The 17397-nt window shown below is 40.0% G+C and overlaps 1 protein-coding gene across 1 annotated transcript in view; it reads left to right on the forward strand.

Moving 5' to 3' along the window:
- Window positions 1-494: 494 nt before the first annotated feature.
- LOC124777792 overlaps window positions 495-17397 on the forward strand; it is a 63581-nt gene continuing 46678 nt past the window's right edge. Inside the window, exon 1 of the mRNA XM_047253306.1 lies at window positions 495-619. Coding sequence (XP_047109262.1) covers window positions 530-619 — 90 coding nt within the window. The 5' untranslated portion in view covers window positions 495-529. The remainder of the gene's footprint in view (window positions 620-17397) is intronic.

Genomic DNA, 17397 nt, shown 5'->3' on the forward strand with positions numbered 1-17397 from the left:
TACTTGCACACTGTTTCCCTAATGGACTATTAAAAGTGTACGAAGTTTGAAGCAAATCTATTAGCCGAACATCGTGGCCTCCTCTTGCAAGAACAAATACGCCTCAAAACAAAACAAGTGTAATGTGGAAGCTTAAGGAGAGGGCTGAATTAAATCCGTAACTGAGGGTTTGCGAATCAATGACTCTACTCACAGCTCTTCAATGACGGTCCTCGTTCACGTAGTGATACAATATAATTATAAGGCTAAGAGGCACCTGCTGGACGCATCTTTTAAATTTTGCTGTGTGCAGGAATTTAGCGAGCAGTCCTCGTGCTTGGGTTTACGTGGCTGTTTACTAAAACGATTTACGAATGCTCGGCCGCGCTTGGAACTGCATAGTGTAGGCCTGCTCCAAGTCAAACCAGCATTACAACCGGTTGTATATTGCGTTGCACTACTATGAGCTGTTGCTGCATGTGCACAGATAGCCGCAGTACGTGGCACAGATAACAAGGCTGTTCGTCAAGGTTTTGTTCGACGACAGCCAATGCGTTGCAAACAGAAGTTATTCGCTGGTTGTTCGAAGACAATGTTACAACACCAGGACACCGTCGAAATAATCACCAGCGTTTGGCTGGTATGTTTTATTGATTTTTTTCTTTTCTCTTTCCTTTCTCTTTAATAGCGTTGTTGCCTCAGCGATCTCTTAACGACTCTATGGTACCATCTGTTTAAAGATTTCCATGCCTGAGTTGTTTGTTTTTCCCTCATAGAATAATAAAATCCAATGTGTGTTAGGTCTTGGTTACACATGTATCGTACCCAGCAGGTTAATTCTGTATGGAACATAATAATTAATACTGATGTTGCTTCTCTGGTTGATTAAGAAAGATTCTTATAACTTCGAGTGTATATCGTATATAAGTGCTTTTAAGAGGTTTTTTTTTTTTTTTTTTTTTAAATCAGAGATGGTTAATTTTTACAATTTATTTTACATTTGTGTTTGATGTTCGTGGAAAGTCTCTAAGAACGCTACTTTTTGAGGATGTTAATGGCTGTGTTAATATTTGTAATTAATAAATATTTGGAGAACTGTGGTGAGCGAAACAGTTGTTAGGCAACAGTACCTAGGTCTGCCGTGGCATAACTATGGAGTCTTAGAATCTTTGACAGTCAATGGGGGATAGCTGCGGTGTGCAGTAGGCGCGGATTCGTTGAGTATATAGTGCAATGCATGGACCCACTTGTGGAACTGTGCGAGTTGCAGATTTATTAGGAGAAGCAATGGTGACTCAGAACAATCGTTGGGTAGCATATGGACATAAAAAAAAGTTTTGAAATGAGAAACAGACTATAATTTGGTGACGTAAGAAGTTTTTATTTATTTTTGTAAGCTTGTATTCTTGGTCAACTTCATCCTCATGACAGTCGACTATTTGATTAGTATTCTATTGATTGAACTTCTGAGTTACTTTACTGTATCGTGGAAGTTATTAGGTTAAATAAATTTTCATATTAGAATCTACAACTGTTTTCTTTGATAAGTTCCTTTCTAACTGAAATTTCGGAACTTAAAGGTTGAGTCACATGTTTCATTGGCATTCTGGACCAACTGTAGTTAGTTGTACCAGTATTTTTTTTAGCTGTTGCGAAGTCTTCCTGTGTTGCTCTTTCTGCCAGTACTTCATTCTGCAAATGAGATTCATAATAGGTGATTGTTTCTTTTCCTTTGCGCAATGAAAGTTCTGTCAGTTTCTTTATTTTACCAGGGCCTAATATCAGTGTAGAGATTTTCGTATGTTTCAGGTTATGTACTTATCCCTAGGATGCATGGTGCCGAAAACACACATGAATACATATGCAGGGCCTCCTCTTTTCATATAATTATTCTTTGGAGCTATTTCTGTCAAATTTACTGTCATATTGAACGATTCCTAAGATACAGTAACAGAATCTGGTGGGCCTCATTAACATTGTATTAATTTTTTAAAAAAACTCTAAGAGTGAATTTTTATTAGTTACATTCATTTACATACAACATATACAAATAATTTTATTAATTCACTTATAAGTTGCAGTTTACATTTTATAACATTTATTACAACCAATTTCTTCCATTAAAACATACTCATTATTCACAATATTATGTATGTAGGCAATATCTTGAGAAAAAGTTATTATTCAGTGTTCACATAAAATTGCATTTTTCTTAGGTTTCAACATGTGACAAACAACTACAGACTTTTTCTTTTTGGGAACATAACTCACCATTGTAAAGTCACCTCTAAATGCAAACAAAGAGGAATGAATCACTCTTGAGGCAGATGGGTTCATCTCATTAGGAATTTCTGGTTTATTTTGTTCGATTGTTTCCACCACTGTAATTTGCTTCTGAAGCGTCTCTTCTGCCAGCTGCGCACTAGTAAAGAAGTTGTCAACAGTAATATTTTTTGATGATCCTTCAATGGTTTTAGCAAGATCTTTGACCACATTCAATCCAAGATTTTTCTAAATAGGTTCATGGGGCTTCCTTCCCGTGTAAACAATTCCGTCTAAAGCATATGCAGATGTAGCATCACATAACCAAAATATTTTTATGCCATACTTGGCTGGTTTAGGGGGCATATACTGGGTGAAGCTGCATCTTCCACGGAATGGGACTAGCTGTTCGTCAACTGTGAGCGAATCATTGGGAATCATTCTATTTCTACACTTGTCAAGAAATAGTTACCATACATAGCGAACAGCTGTAAGTTTGTCATCTGCAAATCGAGCTTCACGGGTACGCCTGTCATCAAATCTAATCATTCTCCTTATATCCTCGAATCTATTTACTGACATGGTGGCCTCATATGTAGGATTTGCCTTTTCATCCAAGAATAATTCTCTAATAGGGACATCCCAACTCTTCTCAACATCAGAAAGCAGTAAAAGACCAAGAAAACCCTCCATTTCAGCAAGCGAAACGTTTTTCCACGTTTTACCACGTAAAGCAGCCACTCTACTGCCCTCAATATTTGTGCAGTTGATGATTTCCTCTAGTATTACCTTGGAGATGAAATATTTCAGGCATCCTTAGGTTTACAGGTTTTCAAACCACGGGCTGGACCAGGTGCCTTCTTTACGATATTATGGACATGCAACGAAAAGTTTCAGGAGGATCTAATTTTCAAATCGTTCCATTCCGACTAATGTATGTGTGGTCTTCTATACTTTTTTGTGGTGGTTCTTCATTTACAGACTCTGATGAAGTAATATTATCGGAAGTACTGCCATCTGCCTCAATATTCACATCTGCAGGTTCATTGGCTTTCTCTACTTGCAACTTCAAAAATATTTCCTTCCACGCAAGTATCATCTTCTTCAAACCACTGAGCCACAACACATTCAAAATTAGCTGCATTTGCACGTACTGACTCTTTTGCTTTGCTTGTCGAAGCCATAGCAAAAGGCGTGTCTCTCGAACAGCAGCTGGTGCATCACTAAACGAGTCATACTCGTATCAATATGGGCCTTGCAGCAACAAACAAACTCCAGTAACAATGAGGCTGACAAAAGTAGCACAGGAAAACAATACTATGCAATAATAAAACAATTGATAACAAAAAATATCAATAATACACCGACATCGCCAATATGTGAAAGTAGTGTGTATTATTTTTTAGTTATACTATTGCTACTATAGCTACTGCTGCTGTTGGTACTCCTGTTGCTGGAAATACCACTACAGTTATTGTTGAATTAATAACTGCTCCCAAACAAATGTTGAAGACAATATAGGCTAAAGAACATTTATAAATGTGTGAGGGCTTCTGAAGCCCTGCTTATGCATTCACGGTGTATGGGTAAACGTATTTAATTATACAAAAAACTTAAAAAGCTAGCTGGTTCAGACTTGGTAGGAGGAATGTCACAGTGTTAGTGAAAGAGTACTGGAAAGCAGTTTGAAACCAAACAAAAAATTACGGAATTTTTTAAAGAAATGAAGATATAGAAGGGCGTCGGAGGCCCTGTATATGCATCCTAGGGATGCAGATCGACATTACAGTTTTTTTTATACAGTTACGTTTTCTTTGCGATAACACACACAAGTAAAGGCTACTCACTTACAAGGTCAATATTATTTCAGTTTCAGTGAAAACATCGATTTTATTTTTCTTAAATACAGTCATCGTGTAAAACGTATGTTAACCCTTTTTAATCAGGAGTTGTTAATTTTTAAAATTTATTTTACGCTTGTGATTTACATCTGTGAAAAGGTCAATATTTTTTCAATTTCAGTGAAAACTTTGATGCTATTTTTCTTAAATACATTCATTGTGTACGCAGTCTGTTAATCCTGTTTAATCGGGAGTTGTTAATTTTTACAATTTATTTTACACTTGTAATTTACATCTGTAAAAAGCTCAATATTATATTACTTTGAGTGAAAATTTTGACGTTATTTTTGTTAAGTACAGTCACTGTGAACGGTGGCTGTTAACCCTTTAGCTTATACAGCCGACTCACAGCCGGGCGCAGGTTTCGACTCCGTTATTACGTCGCCGGCTGAGGGACGAACCAAGCACATCCAGGACGGATCTTCTTCTAGTTTTTTTTTTTTTTTAGATCCTTTCAGCAGGACGTCTCTGGGACGTCGGCCGTTTACTATCGTGACAAAAAATAAAAGCACCTACAGCCGTTCTTATGATTTTATTTTATTTTTTTGTTACCAGTTTGTTTGGAGGGCTGACACATTATCTGCGAATCCAGTAATTCTGTCTACTGATGGGTTTGCATGGGGATCGTATCAACCTGTACCGCATCAAAACAGCCTGAAGATGACGCAATGGAGCGTCGAAATAAAATCATAAGGACTGCTGTAGGTGTTTTTATTTTTTTTGTCACGATTGTTCTAGTGTGTCTTCTCATTTAACAGATGGCATGACATGTTATGTACCACTGGAAGGCTGAAAAATGTGTCTGTTTCGTGCTGTATACAGAACACGATTTCTGTCGATACTTTGTGAGTTATAAGCAATAGTTCTTTGGCTTTGTTGGGTTTATCCTCAGCCAGGAATATCACATCATGCACGCTCACACAGTCACAGGACCATATATTGTGCAACGATACTAATTATCAATACTTTGAAGACATTCTGATGTGGCTCAGGCGGTAAACTACCTCTGTATGCCACTAATGGCCACTTTCTGTCCTTATGTATGAAGTAAAAGCACTAAATCACAGATGCGTTTACTCAAACAGGGACTGAAAAACGCTGCACCACCTGAAAACAATAACATAAAAGCTTGCCATGAGCAGTGTCCTCGTCTTCAGCGACGACACTGTGCATGGCGAGCTTTTATTAGACAAATTGCATTTCATTGTTTTGAAAGTCTTCCAAGTCAACTAAAAACAGAATACAAATACCAACAGGACGTTTTCGAATATTTTTTACATGATTCCTTCTCACCCACACCCCTAGTGGTAGTGATGAATACTACTCCCACGATATTTTTATGTTCTTCGGTTTCACTGTTTCTCACGGTGATCATTATCTTTCGTTGGGAACTTGCGTCGGCTTCCGCGGCAAGAGTCAGTCGACATAAAAGTTTCCTGGGTATGGCACCGCGTCATAATGTATAGAACAACTGCATCTGGAGAAAAAATGACGTTTCGGCCACGGTTGCAGCGACTTTCTTTTGGGTCTACTGGTGCATTCTAGTAAATCTCTTCTGAAGGAGCGTATTCGGCAGGTGCGAAGAGAACTTGACTTCAGCAGCAAACAGTTGCCAAATTTAAACGAAAGGAAATAATAATAAACCAACAATAAATCTGATAACGTATCGAATCAAATATATTAAAAATATTAATAGGTAATTAAAGACAATGAAGTCGATGCTTATCCAGCCTCATACTTGCTCTTGAAAGAGAACTGCCGCCACTCCAGAATTAGGTGCATCACCAGATGTGTCTCCAATCGACCATGTGTGGGACATCATCGGACGCTAACTCCAGCGTCATCCACAACCAGCATTAACCGTCCCCGTATTGACCGACTCCATCCCACAAACTGACATCCAGTGCTTGTATAACACAATGCATGCTTGCATTTAATATTTTGGCACTTACATCGATTATTAATGTAGCAGAATTTCACATTTGTAATGGTTTATCATGCTCTTACATTAACTCGTTTCTGTTTTGCCACAGTATATATGTAACATCGGTGTTATTACGCTTAATTTAACCATACTTCGACTAGTGTACGAGTTATGAGGTATATACAATAAGCATTTCCGAACAAATCATGTTGAATGTCCATAAAGATTCGAGAAGTTAGCTTTCTTCAGGATAGCGACTGCCACATTTTGTGTCCTTGTCAGTATAAAGAATAAAAAACGTTATAACTGGCGGAGGATACATTGCCTTGAATGATGAGAGGTACCATCTAGTGTAGGAAGCGTTACCAATACCATGGAACTGCCGGCCTAATACTCGTCATTCCCATTGTGTACAGGCCACAGAAAGCTGCGGACTGATGTATCCGTCGAACCCATTGCGAAGGATTTATCCGCCATGCATGCTCAACAGTTAAGGAGTCATCGATTCACCTCCGATGAAGACGTGAATCAAGCTCGACCTTGCTGAGTAACCGAAAAACATTTTTCCTGGAGATACAACAAGGCGACAACTGACCAAGTGCAATGTGAAGCAGAGTAATTATTGTGAAAAATGTAATTGTAAAAATGTTCTACAGATCCATTTCGAACTACCGTAGTAATTATAACAAAAACTGAAATCAATCAAGCATTTGGTTTTAATGACTGGAAAGTGTTCGTGTGCCAAAACCTCTCTCTAGCAAATGAAAACAAAGAGTTTTAAGTTCCGATAACAGTGCCCAATCTATAATCGCCTTTGCTACCCTACTTTTAAACACGAACATACTGTGGAAATTACTTCAACTAATCTAAACTGCACCTGACTATCTGTAAATTAGATTGAATGTAAAGAACAGTTATCAAGATAACTCTGAATGACTTTCTCGTGAAACCATCACAGACACTGGCTAACTGTGCCCTGTTACAAAACACTACCAGTGAATTTATATGAAATTTTGTAAATGAAAATTTATTATAATATCCTTAAAGAGTCCGTTTAGGCCCTACAATTGATTGTTACCAGGCAACTGGTAACTCGACACTGCTGTGCCTGCACAATTTTCATTTAAACAGTCAAGATAAGCTTAAGTGAAATGTTTCGTAAGTATGTAAGAGATGCTTTGGAAATAGACTGAATCCTTTTAATAACATAGGAAAGCCGGTCGGTGTGGCCGAGCGGGTCTAGGCACTTCAGTCTGGAACTGCGTGACCGCTACGGTCGCAGGTTCGAATCCTGCCCCGGGCATGGATGTGTGTGGTGTCCTTAGGTTGGTTAGGTTTAAGTAGTTCTAAGTTCTAGGGGACTGATGACCTCAGATATTAAGTCCCATAGTGCTCAGAGCGATTTGAACCATTTTTAAAATAGGGGAACTCTAACTAACATGAAATATTATTTTCAACATTAGTTTTACCGGCAGTGTCATACACAATTCTGAACGATTTTAACAGAACATTTTAAACTGCGTAAGATTTACTATTTTAGGTTCCCAACAAAATATCTTGAAGTTAATCTTGCTGGGGAAAACTAATTACATTACTAACACATGGCTGATAATTCTACCGGATACTACCACGCAGATATTGTAAAGAGAATGAAATCTTTGCATTACATTAATTAGTGAATTAGTGCTTACAGGAAAGTAAACTCAGCGCAAATCCCTTTTCTTCAAATGAGACATTTCTCTACACAATTATATCAAGTCATTGTCTATCCTCAGTTATTCATCATGGAACATCTCACAAAGAATCCATTGAGTGCGATGTCGTAAAAGGTCAAGGGTTTACGGCATTCGATGCGCCACATGCTGTCTGCACATGCACCCACAAGACTGGCTGGTAATGGCAACAGTGGGCAGGACTGGAGGTGTCCAATAATCGGCACAGCATGAGGCTACGGAGCGTAGCTGAACTGCTTAGTCAACAAGTAACCCACAACCGTGCAAGCGGTACTGATAGCCATAAAGCAGAGAAATGGCAAAGACATTGAATTCTGTCTACAACAACAGTTGCCGGACTTTTAATTTCGAAAGAAAGGAACCTAAGAAATTTCGCTAGACATTCCAGTGACTCATGTTGCAGAAACGGTAATATTTCATCAGGCACTTATCTCGCGCTCTACGAAATTTCTTAGGTGCCTTTCTTTCGAAATTTCGTAGAGCGAGAGATTAGTGCCAGATGAAATATTATCGTTTCTGCAATATGAGTCACTGGAATGTGTAGCTTCGTATACGCTCGACTGCGCGGAAAATTTACTTGATCAGTACAATGATAACGATACATGCTTAACGAGTGTAAGTGATACTGAAACAGCTGTCGAGCCATGTATTTTATTCATTTTTATTTACACGTCAAGTTCCTTACGACCAAATTGAGGAGAAAAACTCCAAGGTCATAGAAAGTGTCAATACATCAAATTGCAACAGGAAAGTAATAACAGATAAAAATAAAATGTTTATGAACCGGAAGAAAGTCAGTCCATAAGTTTATGTAAACGCAATCAACAATATCAGCTTAATTTTTCAAGGACGTCCTGCAGCAGTGTACTGCACTCCTTTATGCACAAGAGTTAAGGAAGTCAGATCCAAATGCAGGTTTGATTTCTGCCAAGTATTAACTGAGTGAAAGCTGCTTATTCTTGGGAATAACCTAATATTGTTAACAAGAAATGACAGTAATGAATATATATATTTAGAGGCCAATCACAAAATACCCAGCCTGCATCTCGTGGTCGTGCGGTAGCGTTCTCGCTTCCCACGCCCGGGTTCCCGGGTTCGAATCCCGGCAGGGTCAGGGATTTTCTCTGCCTCGTGATGGCTGGGTGTTGTGTGATGTCCTTAGGTTAGTTAGGTTTAAGTCGTTCTAAGTTCTAGGGGACTGATGACCATAGATGTTAAGTCCCATAGTGCTCAGAGCCATTTGAACCATTTGAAGAAAATACCCAGACTCGTGAACAGCGGTCGACAAGAGGTTTGTGAACGTACACCACACTCCGATTCTGCGCCAAAAATATCCTTTTAGAATGGGAAGAGTTACCGCAAAATATAATACCTTATGACATAAGCGAATGAAAATAAACGGAGTAGACTAATTTTCGTGTCGAACGATCACTCACTTCAGATACCGTTAGAGTAGTAAAATAGCAGCATCAAGCCTTTGAACAAGACCCTGAACATGGGCTTTCCACAACAATCAACTATCTATATGAACACCCAGATATTTGAACTGTTCAGTTTCAATAATCATACGCCCATTCTGTGAAATTGAAATGTCACGGTTTGTTGAATTTTGTGTCAGAAAATGAAAAACTTGAGTCTTACTGTGATACAGCATTAGTTTATTTTCTACAAGCTATCAACTTGACCGTACCCCACTCACAACCATTCTTACCTTTGTGAATAATGACCTTTTGCTCTCTGTCGCTGAAGTAAGAGGTGAACCAATTGTGAGCTACTCCGCGTATTCCGTAATGGTCCGACTTCAGGAGCAATATTTTCTGATCAACACAATCAAACGCCTTAGCTAAATCTTAAATATGGCTAGCGTTTGAAACCGTTTGTTTAACTCATCCAGTACTTCACAGAGGAAAGTATAGCATTAACAGTTGTTAAACGACTTCTAAAGGCGAGTTGCACATTTGATAGGAAATTGTGTGATATAAAATGATCAATAAACAGCCTTTTCTATAACTTTAGTAAACACTGTTGTCATAGAAATAGGTCTAAACTATCTATATTATCCGTTTCTCCAGTTTTATAAAGCGGCTTTACTACTGAGCACTTTAATCGTTATGGAAACTGACCATTCCTAAAGGAAAAATTACAAATATGGCTAAATACAGGGCTAACATGTGCAGCACAGTACATTAATATTCTGCGAAGCACTCCATCATAACCATGAGAGTCCTTAGTTTTCAGTGATTTAATTTTTGACTCATGCTCCCCCTTGTCTGTATCACAGAGGATTATTTCAGACATCAATCTCCGAAATGCATTTGCCAAGAAAGTTATATGAATCCCTGTAGAAACTAAATTTTTATTTAATTCACCAGCAATGCGCAGAAAATGATTGTTAAATGCTATACATATGTCTGATTTATCAGTAACAGAAATATTTTTGCTACGAACTGACTTGTATCGTCGACTTTCTGCTGCTGACCAGACACTTCCTTCACAACTGATGATATGGCTTTAATTTTATCCTGCGAATGAGCTGATCTATTTGCGCCGGCCGAAGTGGCCGTGCGGTTAAAGGCGCTGCAGTCTGGAACCGCAAGACCGCTACGGTCGCAGGTTCGAATCCTGCCTCGGGCATGGATGTTTGTGATGTCCTTAGGTTAGTTAGGTTTAAGTAGTTCTAAGTTCTAGGGGACTAATGACCTCAGCAGTTGAGTCCCATAGTGCTCAGAGCCATTTGAACCATTTTTGATCTATTTGCATACCACATACTCTTTGCCTTCCTAATAACATTTTTAAGCACCTTACAACAGTCACTGAACCTTGATTGCGACTATTTCTAACATTTTGATATAATTCCCGCTTTGTTTTCCTAGATATCCTTATCCCACTAGTCAGCCACCTGGGCTGCCTATAACTGATAGTAGCCCGTTTAGAATGTTCTATTGGTAAGCAACTGTCAAAGGGCATTAGAAATGTGTTAAGGAAAGCATTATATTTATCATCTATGTTATCGGCACTATAAATATCTTACCACTCTTGTTCTTTGACAAGGTTTAAAAAACTCTCTATTGCTGTTGGATTAACTTTCCTACATAGTTTGTAATTATATGTGACATTTGTTTGAGTACAAAAGCCTTTTAGTGTTAATGTTTTTGCACCATGGTCTCAAAGGCCATTCACCCTGTTACTAACAGAATGCCCAACAAGTAATGAAGAATGACTAAAGATATTGCCTATGGCTGTGCTACTGTTCCCCTGCACCCTAATTAGAAAAAACACATTCTGTATCAAATCATATGAATTTTAGGAGATCTACCAACATCCTTTTTCTTCCACCATCATATACAAAATTTATACTGAAGTCACCCCATGTAACTAATTTCTGGTACTTCCTACAAAGTGAATCACGAACACTCTCTAGCTGAAGCAGAAATGCTCTGAAGTCAGAGTTGGGGACCTATAAAAACAATAATTAGAAGTTTAGTTTTACTGAATTCAACTGCCCCTGCACAACATTGAAATATATGTTCAGTGCAGTGCCATGATACGTCTATGGACTCAAATGGGACACTGTTTTTTACTTACATCACCACTCCTCCACCACGCAAGGAACTCCTTGGAAAACAGCCAGATAATCTGTATCATGGTAAAGGAAGCCTCTGAATTGTCAAATTATTCAAATGGTTTTCCGACATACCAACAATTTCAGAGTCAAGATCTATAAGCAGTTAACTAACTTTATCCCTAATACATCTTATATTTTGATGAAATATTCTAATCCCTTCTGTACTTGGAAACATGACGTCCTCTGGAGGTGAGCCCTTTGTTAGAGGGACTTCATTTAAGCAGGTACACCAATCAGCTAACTTCAATGTAAAAAGGGTGCAACCCTAACACCAACTACTACAGGAATTTTTCCATGAGTGATGCAACCACCCCCACTACACTGTCACCTATAAGCTTTGCCAGCCTCCCCTTCCCATCATCCCTCGCGGAGAGTTTGTCATAAATTGCGTCTCCAGTAATAAGTCGTAAAAATCGCTGTCCCAGAAGCTGGTAATAATAATAATTACGTGCATGGAAGATCATCCGCAGCATAGTAAAAAAATTATGAAGAGATTTTGAATAAGTCCTCAGCAACATAATCGTGTAGTTCATAAGGAAAACTACGGATATTTAAGGGAAGACAAGGAGCACTAGTTTGGTGTTTGTGCTTTTCATAGATGCGCGATACAGTTTACAAGATGGGCACGATAGTGACCTAGTACGTTATGCCTATCAAATTGCGAGCGACATTCACTATGTGATCAAAAGTATAAACATCTCTAGGTCCACTGCTTCCAATGTGTTTGTGAAGTGGAAAAGTGAAAGGACACGTGCAGAACAAAAGGGTACAGATCGACCTCGTCTGTTGAGTGACAGATCACCGACTGTTGAAGGGGGTCGTAATGTGTAATAGGCAGACAGCTATCCAGCCCATCACACAGGAATTACAAACTGCATCAGGATCCATTGCAAGTAATATGACAGTTAGGTGGTAGGTGAGAAAGTTTAGAGTTCATGGTCGAGCGGCTTCTCATAAACAACACATCACACCGGTAAATGTCAAACGACGCCTCACTTGATGTAAGGAGCGTAAACATTGGACGATTTAACAGTGGAAGAACGTTGTGTGGAGTGACGAATCACGGTACACTATGTGGCGATCCGATGGCAGGGTGTGGGTATGGCGAAATTTCCGGAAAACCTCATCTGCCAACGTGTGTAGTGCCAACAGTAACAATCGGAGGCAATGGTGTTATGGTGTGGTCGTGTTTTTCATGGAGGGGGCTTGCATCCCTTGTTGTTTTGCGTGGCAATATCACAGCACAGGCCTACACTGATGTTTAAAGCACATTTTTGCTTCCCGCTGTTGAAGAGCAATTCGGTGATGACGATCGATCGAATCTTTCAACACGATCGGGCAACTGTTAATGTACCGCCTGTGTCGGAGTGGTTACACGACAATAACATCCCTGTAATAGGCTGGCCTGTACAGAGTCCTGACATGAATCCTACAGAACACCTTTGGGATGTTTTGAAACGCCGACTTCGTGCCAGGCCTCACCGACCGACGTCGGTACCTCTCCTCAGTGCTGCACTCCGTGAAGAATGGGCTGCCATTCCCCAAGAAACCCTCCAGCAGCTGATTGAAAGTATTCCTGCGAAGTGGATGCCGTCATCAATGATAAGGGTGAGCCAATACGATGCTGAAACCCAGCATTACCAATCGAGCTCCCCACGAACTTGTAAGTCATTTTCAGCCAGGTGTCCAGATACTTTTGATCACATAGTGTTGATTACAGTGATTTCAAGGGAAGCAGTGGATGGTTATATAACTTCAAACAGGGTTACGGTATTGGAAGACACCAGATAACGAAATTTCAAACAAAGCGTCAACTTGACAATACACAGCAAAGTACGGAATCGGTAGGAAAATTTGTACATGAGATAAACAAACTTATCTCATTGTATATAAGGAACAATCAGTTGTGTATGAGAAATTTAATTTCTCGACTGGTTCCGGGAACTTAGTGCCCTTCCTCAGAATCGCATTATTTGCGAGTGTCAATAATAAAGAACATACAGCACAATGCCTTGGTCCTATAAAATATATGCGGGAGCAATATGTAATACAATAAAAAAGTAAGAAATTTGTTTTCCTCTCCGACCAACCAGGATATGAAAAGGAAATGAATGTGAAAGGAATCCTGGAAATTACAGGCATCAAGGGAGTTATGTCAATATCAACGAACTTCAGTGCCTTAATACACTCATATACAATTACGCCGACTGGTAATCTGGATGGTAAATTGTATCAAAAATTATTTATTGTGCTGCGAGAACTTGGAAGTGCTCAGTCCCCCTACATATGCAAGAGCAGTAGGTAACATCACAGCAAGCAAGAGTGGTAAAATTGGCGTAAGAGAACTATGGTATGAGAACTGCTTTTGGCCAACAGTTCGTCAAAATAACTTCCTGTTGCTTGATCCTGGTCTGCGTGTGATAGTAGTACTGCTTTATAGCACAATATCTCTCCTGAAAAGTGTGTTTCACTGCAATTCATACCACCTGGAACCACTGGAAAAATACAGCTTCTGGACGTTTGTTTTTTCCGTGCCATAAAACATATTACAGCACTATCTACAACGGTGCCTTAAAGATAGCCGTTCCACGATAAGCTTCACGACAGACTGTTTCACATTCGGTTGCACGCTATCGCATTCCATCAGTTCTTATCACCCCGTGTCACCAATATGTTCCTATATGCATTTTTTAAACGTGGATACCTGACTGCACAGCCTGCAAGGTCTGTAACTCCCAATGAGTTCGCGTCGAGAACCTTCGTGGTTACTGCGATGCATCGTTTTTCATTCGGTGATTATGGCACAAGTTAATGGTTTCTTTTGAAGTTTTCTTGAATGTCGACGATGTCAATTTTGTGAAGTGTAGTACAGAGGGCTGATCTCTTTACTTTACCTCCCGACCACTCATTTTCTGCCACCCTCCCTATGCCCACGGTGAGCCATTACCAGCTAATATTTTTACTGTTATAATTGTTAACACATGACTTTTAAATGAGCCTTGCTGAAGAGTGAACATGCGAGCTTGCACTCAAGGAGTTCTTTGTCAAATAAAAATTTCTTAGAGGCACATCCGCCACCCAAGCTTCTCACTCTGCCATGACACATCCTCACTTGCGGTCTGGTCGACAACCGTTGCTGACTCCTTCAAACATCCGACTCCTGCTCCATGCTACTACAGCCTCTGGTAGCCAGAGGATACGTATCACTCTTGTATTCGGCATTAAAAGGTGCTCAGTGTGGTAAACATTCCGAATAAATGGGATTTATCTTGATATTTGTATTCATAGGCACGCCAAGTGGGGACGTATCAGACACACTATGATTTATCATGATATTTACATTTTTTACAACCAGTAGCGGCTGCTGTGTAGGACCACAAGTGCACGTGAACACCCTCACTTTCGGCACCTTGTGGATGTATTGGTTATTTTTCTTTGAATGCTGTTAAACGTAACACAGATGCTGCAGTCCGAAAGATACGGCACTAAAATCTACCACGCTACTGATCCTCTAGACTATGTGAAACTTGGCATCAAGGTCTCGGGTACACTTTCTGTTGTGCATGTTTTAATAAGTTGATGCACATGCGCAACTCGCGTGATGTAATTGCCTTATGGGCCCAGTACATACGGATTTGTAAACAACATGCACGGTTCGCGATGTGCACAACTAGCCCTTGTCACTCAACTAAAGGTTTATGTCAGTGCCACGAGGTGGTAGCACACTGCGGCAGACTTTTATCCCCGTTCGCTCAGCATAAATCCTGCTAGATGTCAGCATACTCTTCAGATAAGCTAATTCACTCGCTGTATACTGCAGTAAAATTGGATCGGACCTTAGTATATGTTAATGTTGTATTGACAGTAAACCTATTTTGTGGGTTTCTAAATGAGTTATGGTATATTAAGTTATGAATTTTATCATACGGTAATCAATTTGAGGCGCTGAGATTCATAAGGGCCTAAAGCACAGCACCGTCGATTGTGAGACTGTAGCATTTATTCATGCTTCTGAAATCTCTGATCTTATATTGGGTCAGGTTTATCTGTGAATTCACGAAAAGCTGTACCACTGGTTTCTCTGATATTTACTTAAATATGGGATCGACAAATGTGTCCTTCCTGTTATGGATCTCAGTACTTCATTTGTATTCTACTTAAGTGACAATGTTGGTAGACATTACTACTTGAGTTTAATCATTTCCACAAACGGCACTATGTGTCTACAGTTAGTTGTTTACAGTGCGGGAATCGGCTCTCGTGTGAAGTGTAAACACGAACTACGTTGAATCTATTTTAAATGCTAACAGAAAAGCAAAGCAGTGAGGACGGGTAATGAGTCACGCCTGGATAGCTCTGTCGGCAGGGCACTAGCCTGTGAAAGGCAAAGGCCCCGAGTTCGAGTCTCGATTTTGCACGCAGCTTTAATCTGCTAGGAAGTTTCATATCAGCGCACACTCCGCTGCAGAGTGAGTGAAAATCTCATTCTGGGAACAGAAAAGAAAATTAGAGAAAGTTAACAACAAAGGAATTAGGGCCTGCGAGAACAGATCCTTTGATCGAAAGAGTGACGAAATGAAATAAGCCTGACTGTGCAAACATTTAACAAGAAAGATGACAGTTGGCACGAGTTATCATGTGGGTGCAGTGTAAGAATATGTAATTCTCGGCCCGAAAGTAAATTCGTTAACTAATACATTTGTTAAGGATCTTGTAGATTTGTCCGGAAAAATGGAAAAGCACGAAAACTCCTACTTATGCTAAGTTGAGAGTTGCGATAGCTTACACATTATTTCGTTATTGCCCTAAACTATACTTTATTATGTAGTAAATAAGAAAATTCCATAAAAACAGCTGGCCGGTGTGGCCGAGCGGTTCTAAGCGCTACACTCTGGAACCGCGCGACCACTACGGTCGCAGGTTCGAATCCCGCATCGGGCATGGATGTGTGTGATGTCCTTAGGTTAGTTAGGTTTAAGTAGTTCTAAGTTCTAGGGGACTGATGACCTTAGAAGTTAAGTCCCATAGTGCTCAGAGCCATTTGAACCATTTTTGAACCACAAAAACAATCCTTTCTTTCATCAGATGAATTATTCACGATAGTATTATTATTATATCTGTTGTTATTATCATTGGCAGTGGTTGTAGTTGTATAAACTTGTTGATAACCATAACTGTTTTACAGCAGTTACTATTAATTTCACACTCTCAGATCTACCTGAAGCTAGAAATTTTTGAACACCAGAATGCGTATTCACGAGCCGTCACTGTTTACAATCACTTCTCTTGATAGAGATACATTTCATGATGTTATTGTTAGTAAACAAAGAGTCAAGAGAAAGAGCCTGCGTGGGGTGTTTGAAATTCACCTGTTTCATTGATGATGTAAAACACGGGTCGCCATCTTTCCCGCCCGAGGCAGACAGCGCGGAACAACACCTGCTCGATCTCCGTTGCCCTCGCAGAATAAAAGCGCTACGAGAAAGAGGCTCGTTGCCGCACGAAGTACGAGCAGCGCAGTGCGCCCTTGACTCCTGTATCGGATTAAACAGGCCCGCATCAGCCGCCGTCCCCGAATTAACGGCAGAGCGGGCGGCCGCTGTTTCCCAGAGAGGCTCTCGTTAAGGTGAGAGACGGCGCCGGCCCTGTAATTGGCTTCGTTTGCCAAACTGCTAGCACTGGCGCCGGCGCTAGCGTTTCTACTGGCGCCACTCTGACTGGCGCAAGTCCTGCGCTGGCCGAATCGTCCTTCGCAGCGGAGCGGGCCCGTTCGTCTGGGCGCAAAGAATTTCAGTAGAACGAATGTGTGTTTCATCAGCTACAGCCGCTACTTGTGAGACTGTAACTCTGTGTACGAGTCGTGAGTACTTTTAGAGACACTTTTATGTTACTTTTATTTGATTTTGTTCCCTTTCTCTTAAAGCAGTGACTCGTCCTATTGGAAAGGAAGAAAAAACGCATATTTTGTCGTTC

Source organism: Schistocerca piceifrons, chromosome 2, assembly GCF_021461385.2.
Source record: "Schistocerca piceifrons isolate TAMUIC-IGC-003096 chromosome 2, iqSchPice1.1, whole genome shotgun sequence".
Taxonomy (NCBI): domain Eukaryota; kingdom Metazoa; phylum Arthropoda; class Insecta; order Orthoptera; family Acrididae; genus Schistocerca; species Schistocerca piceifrons.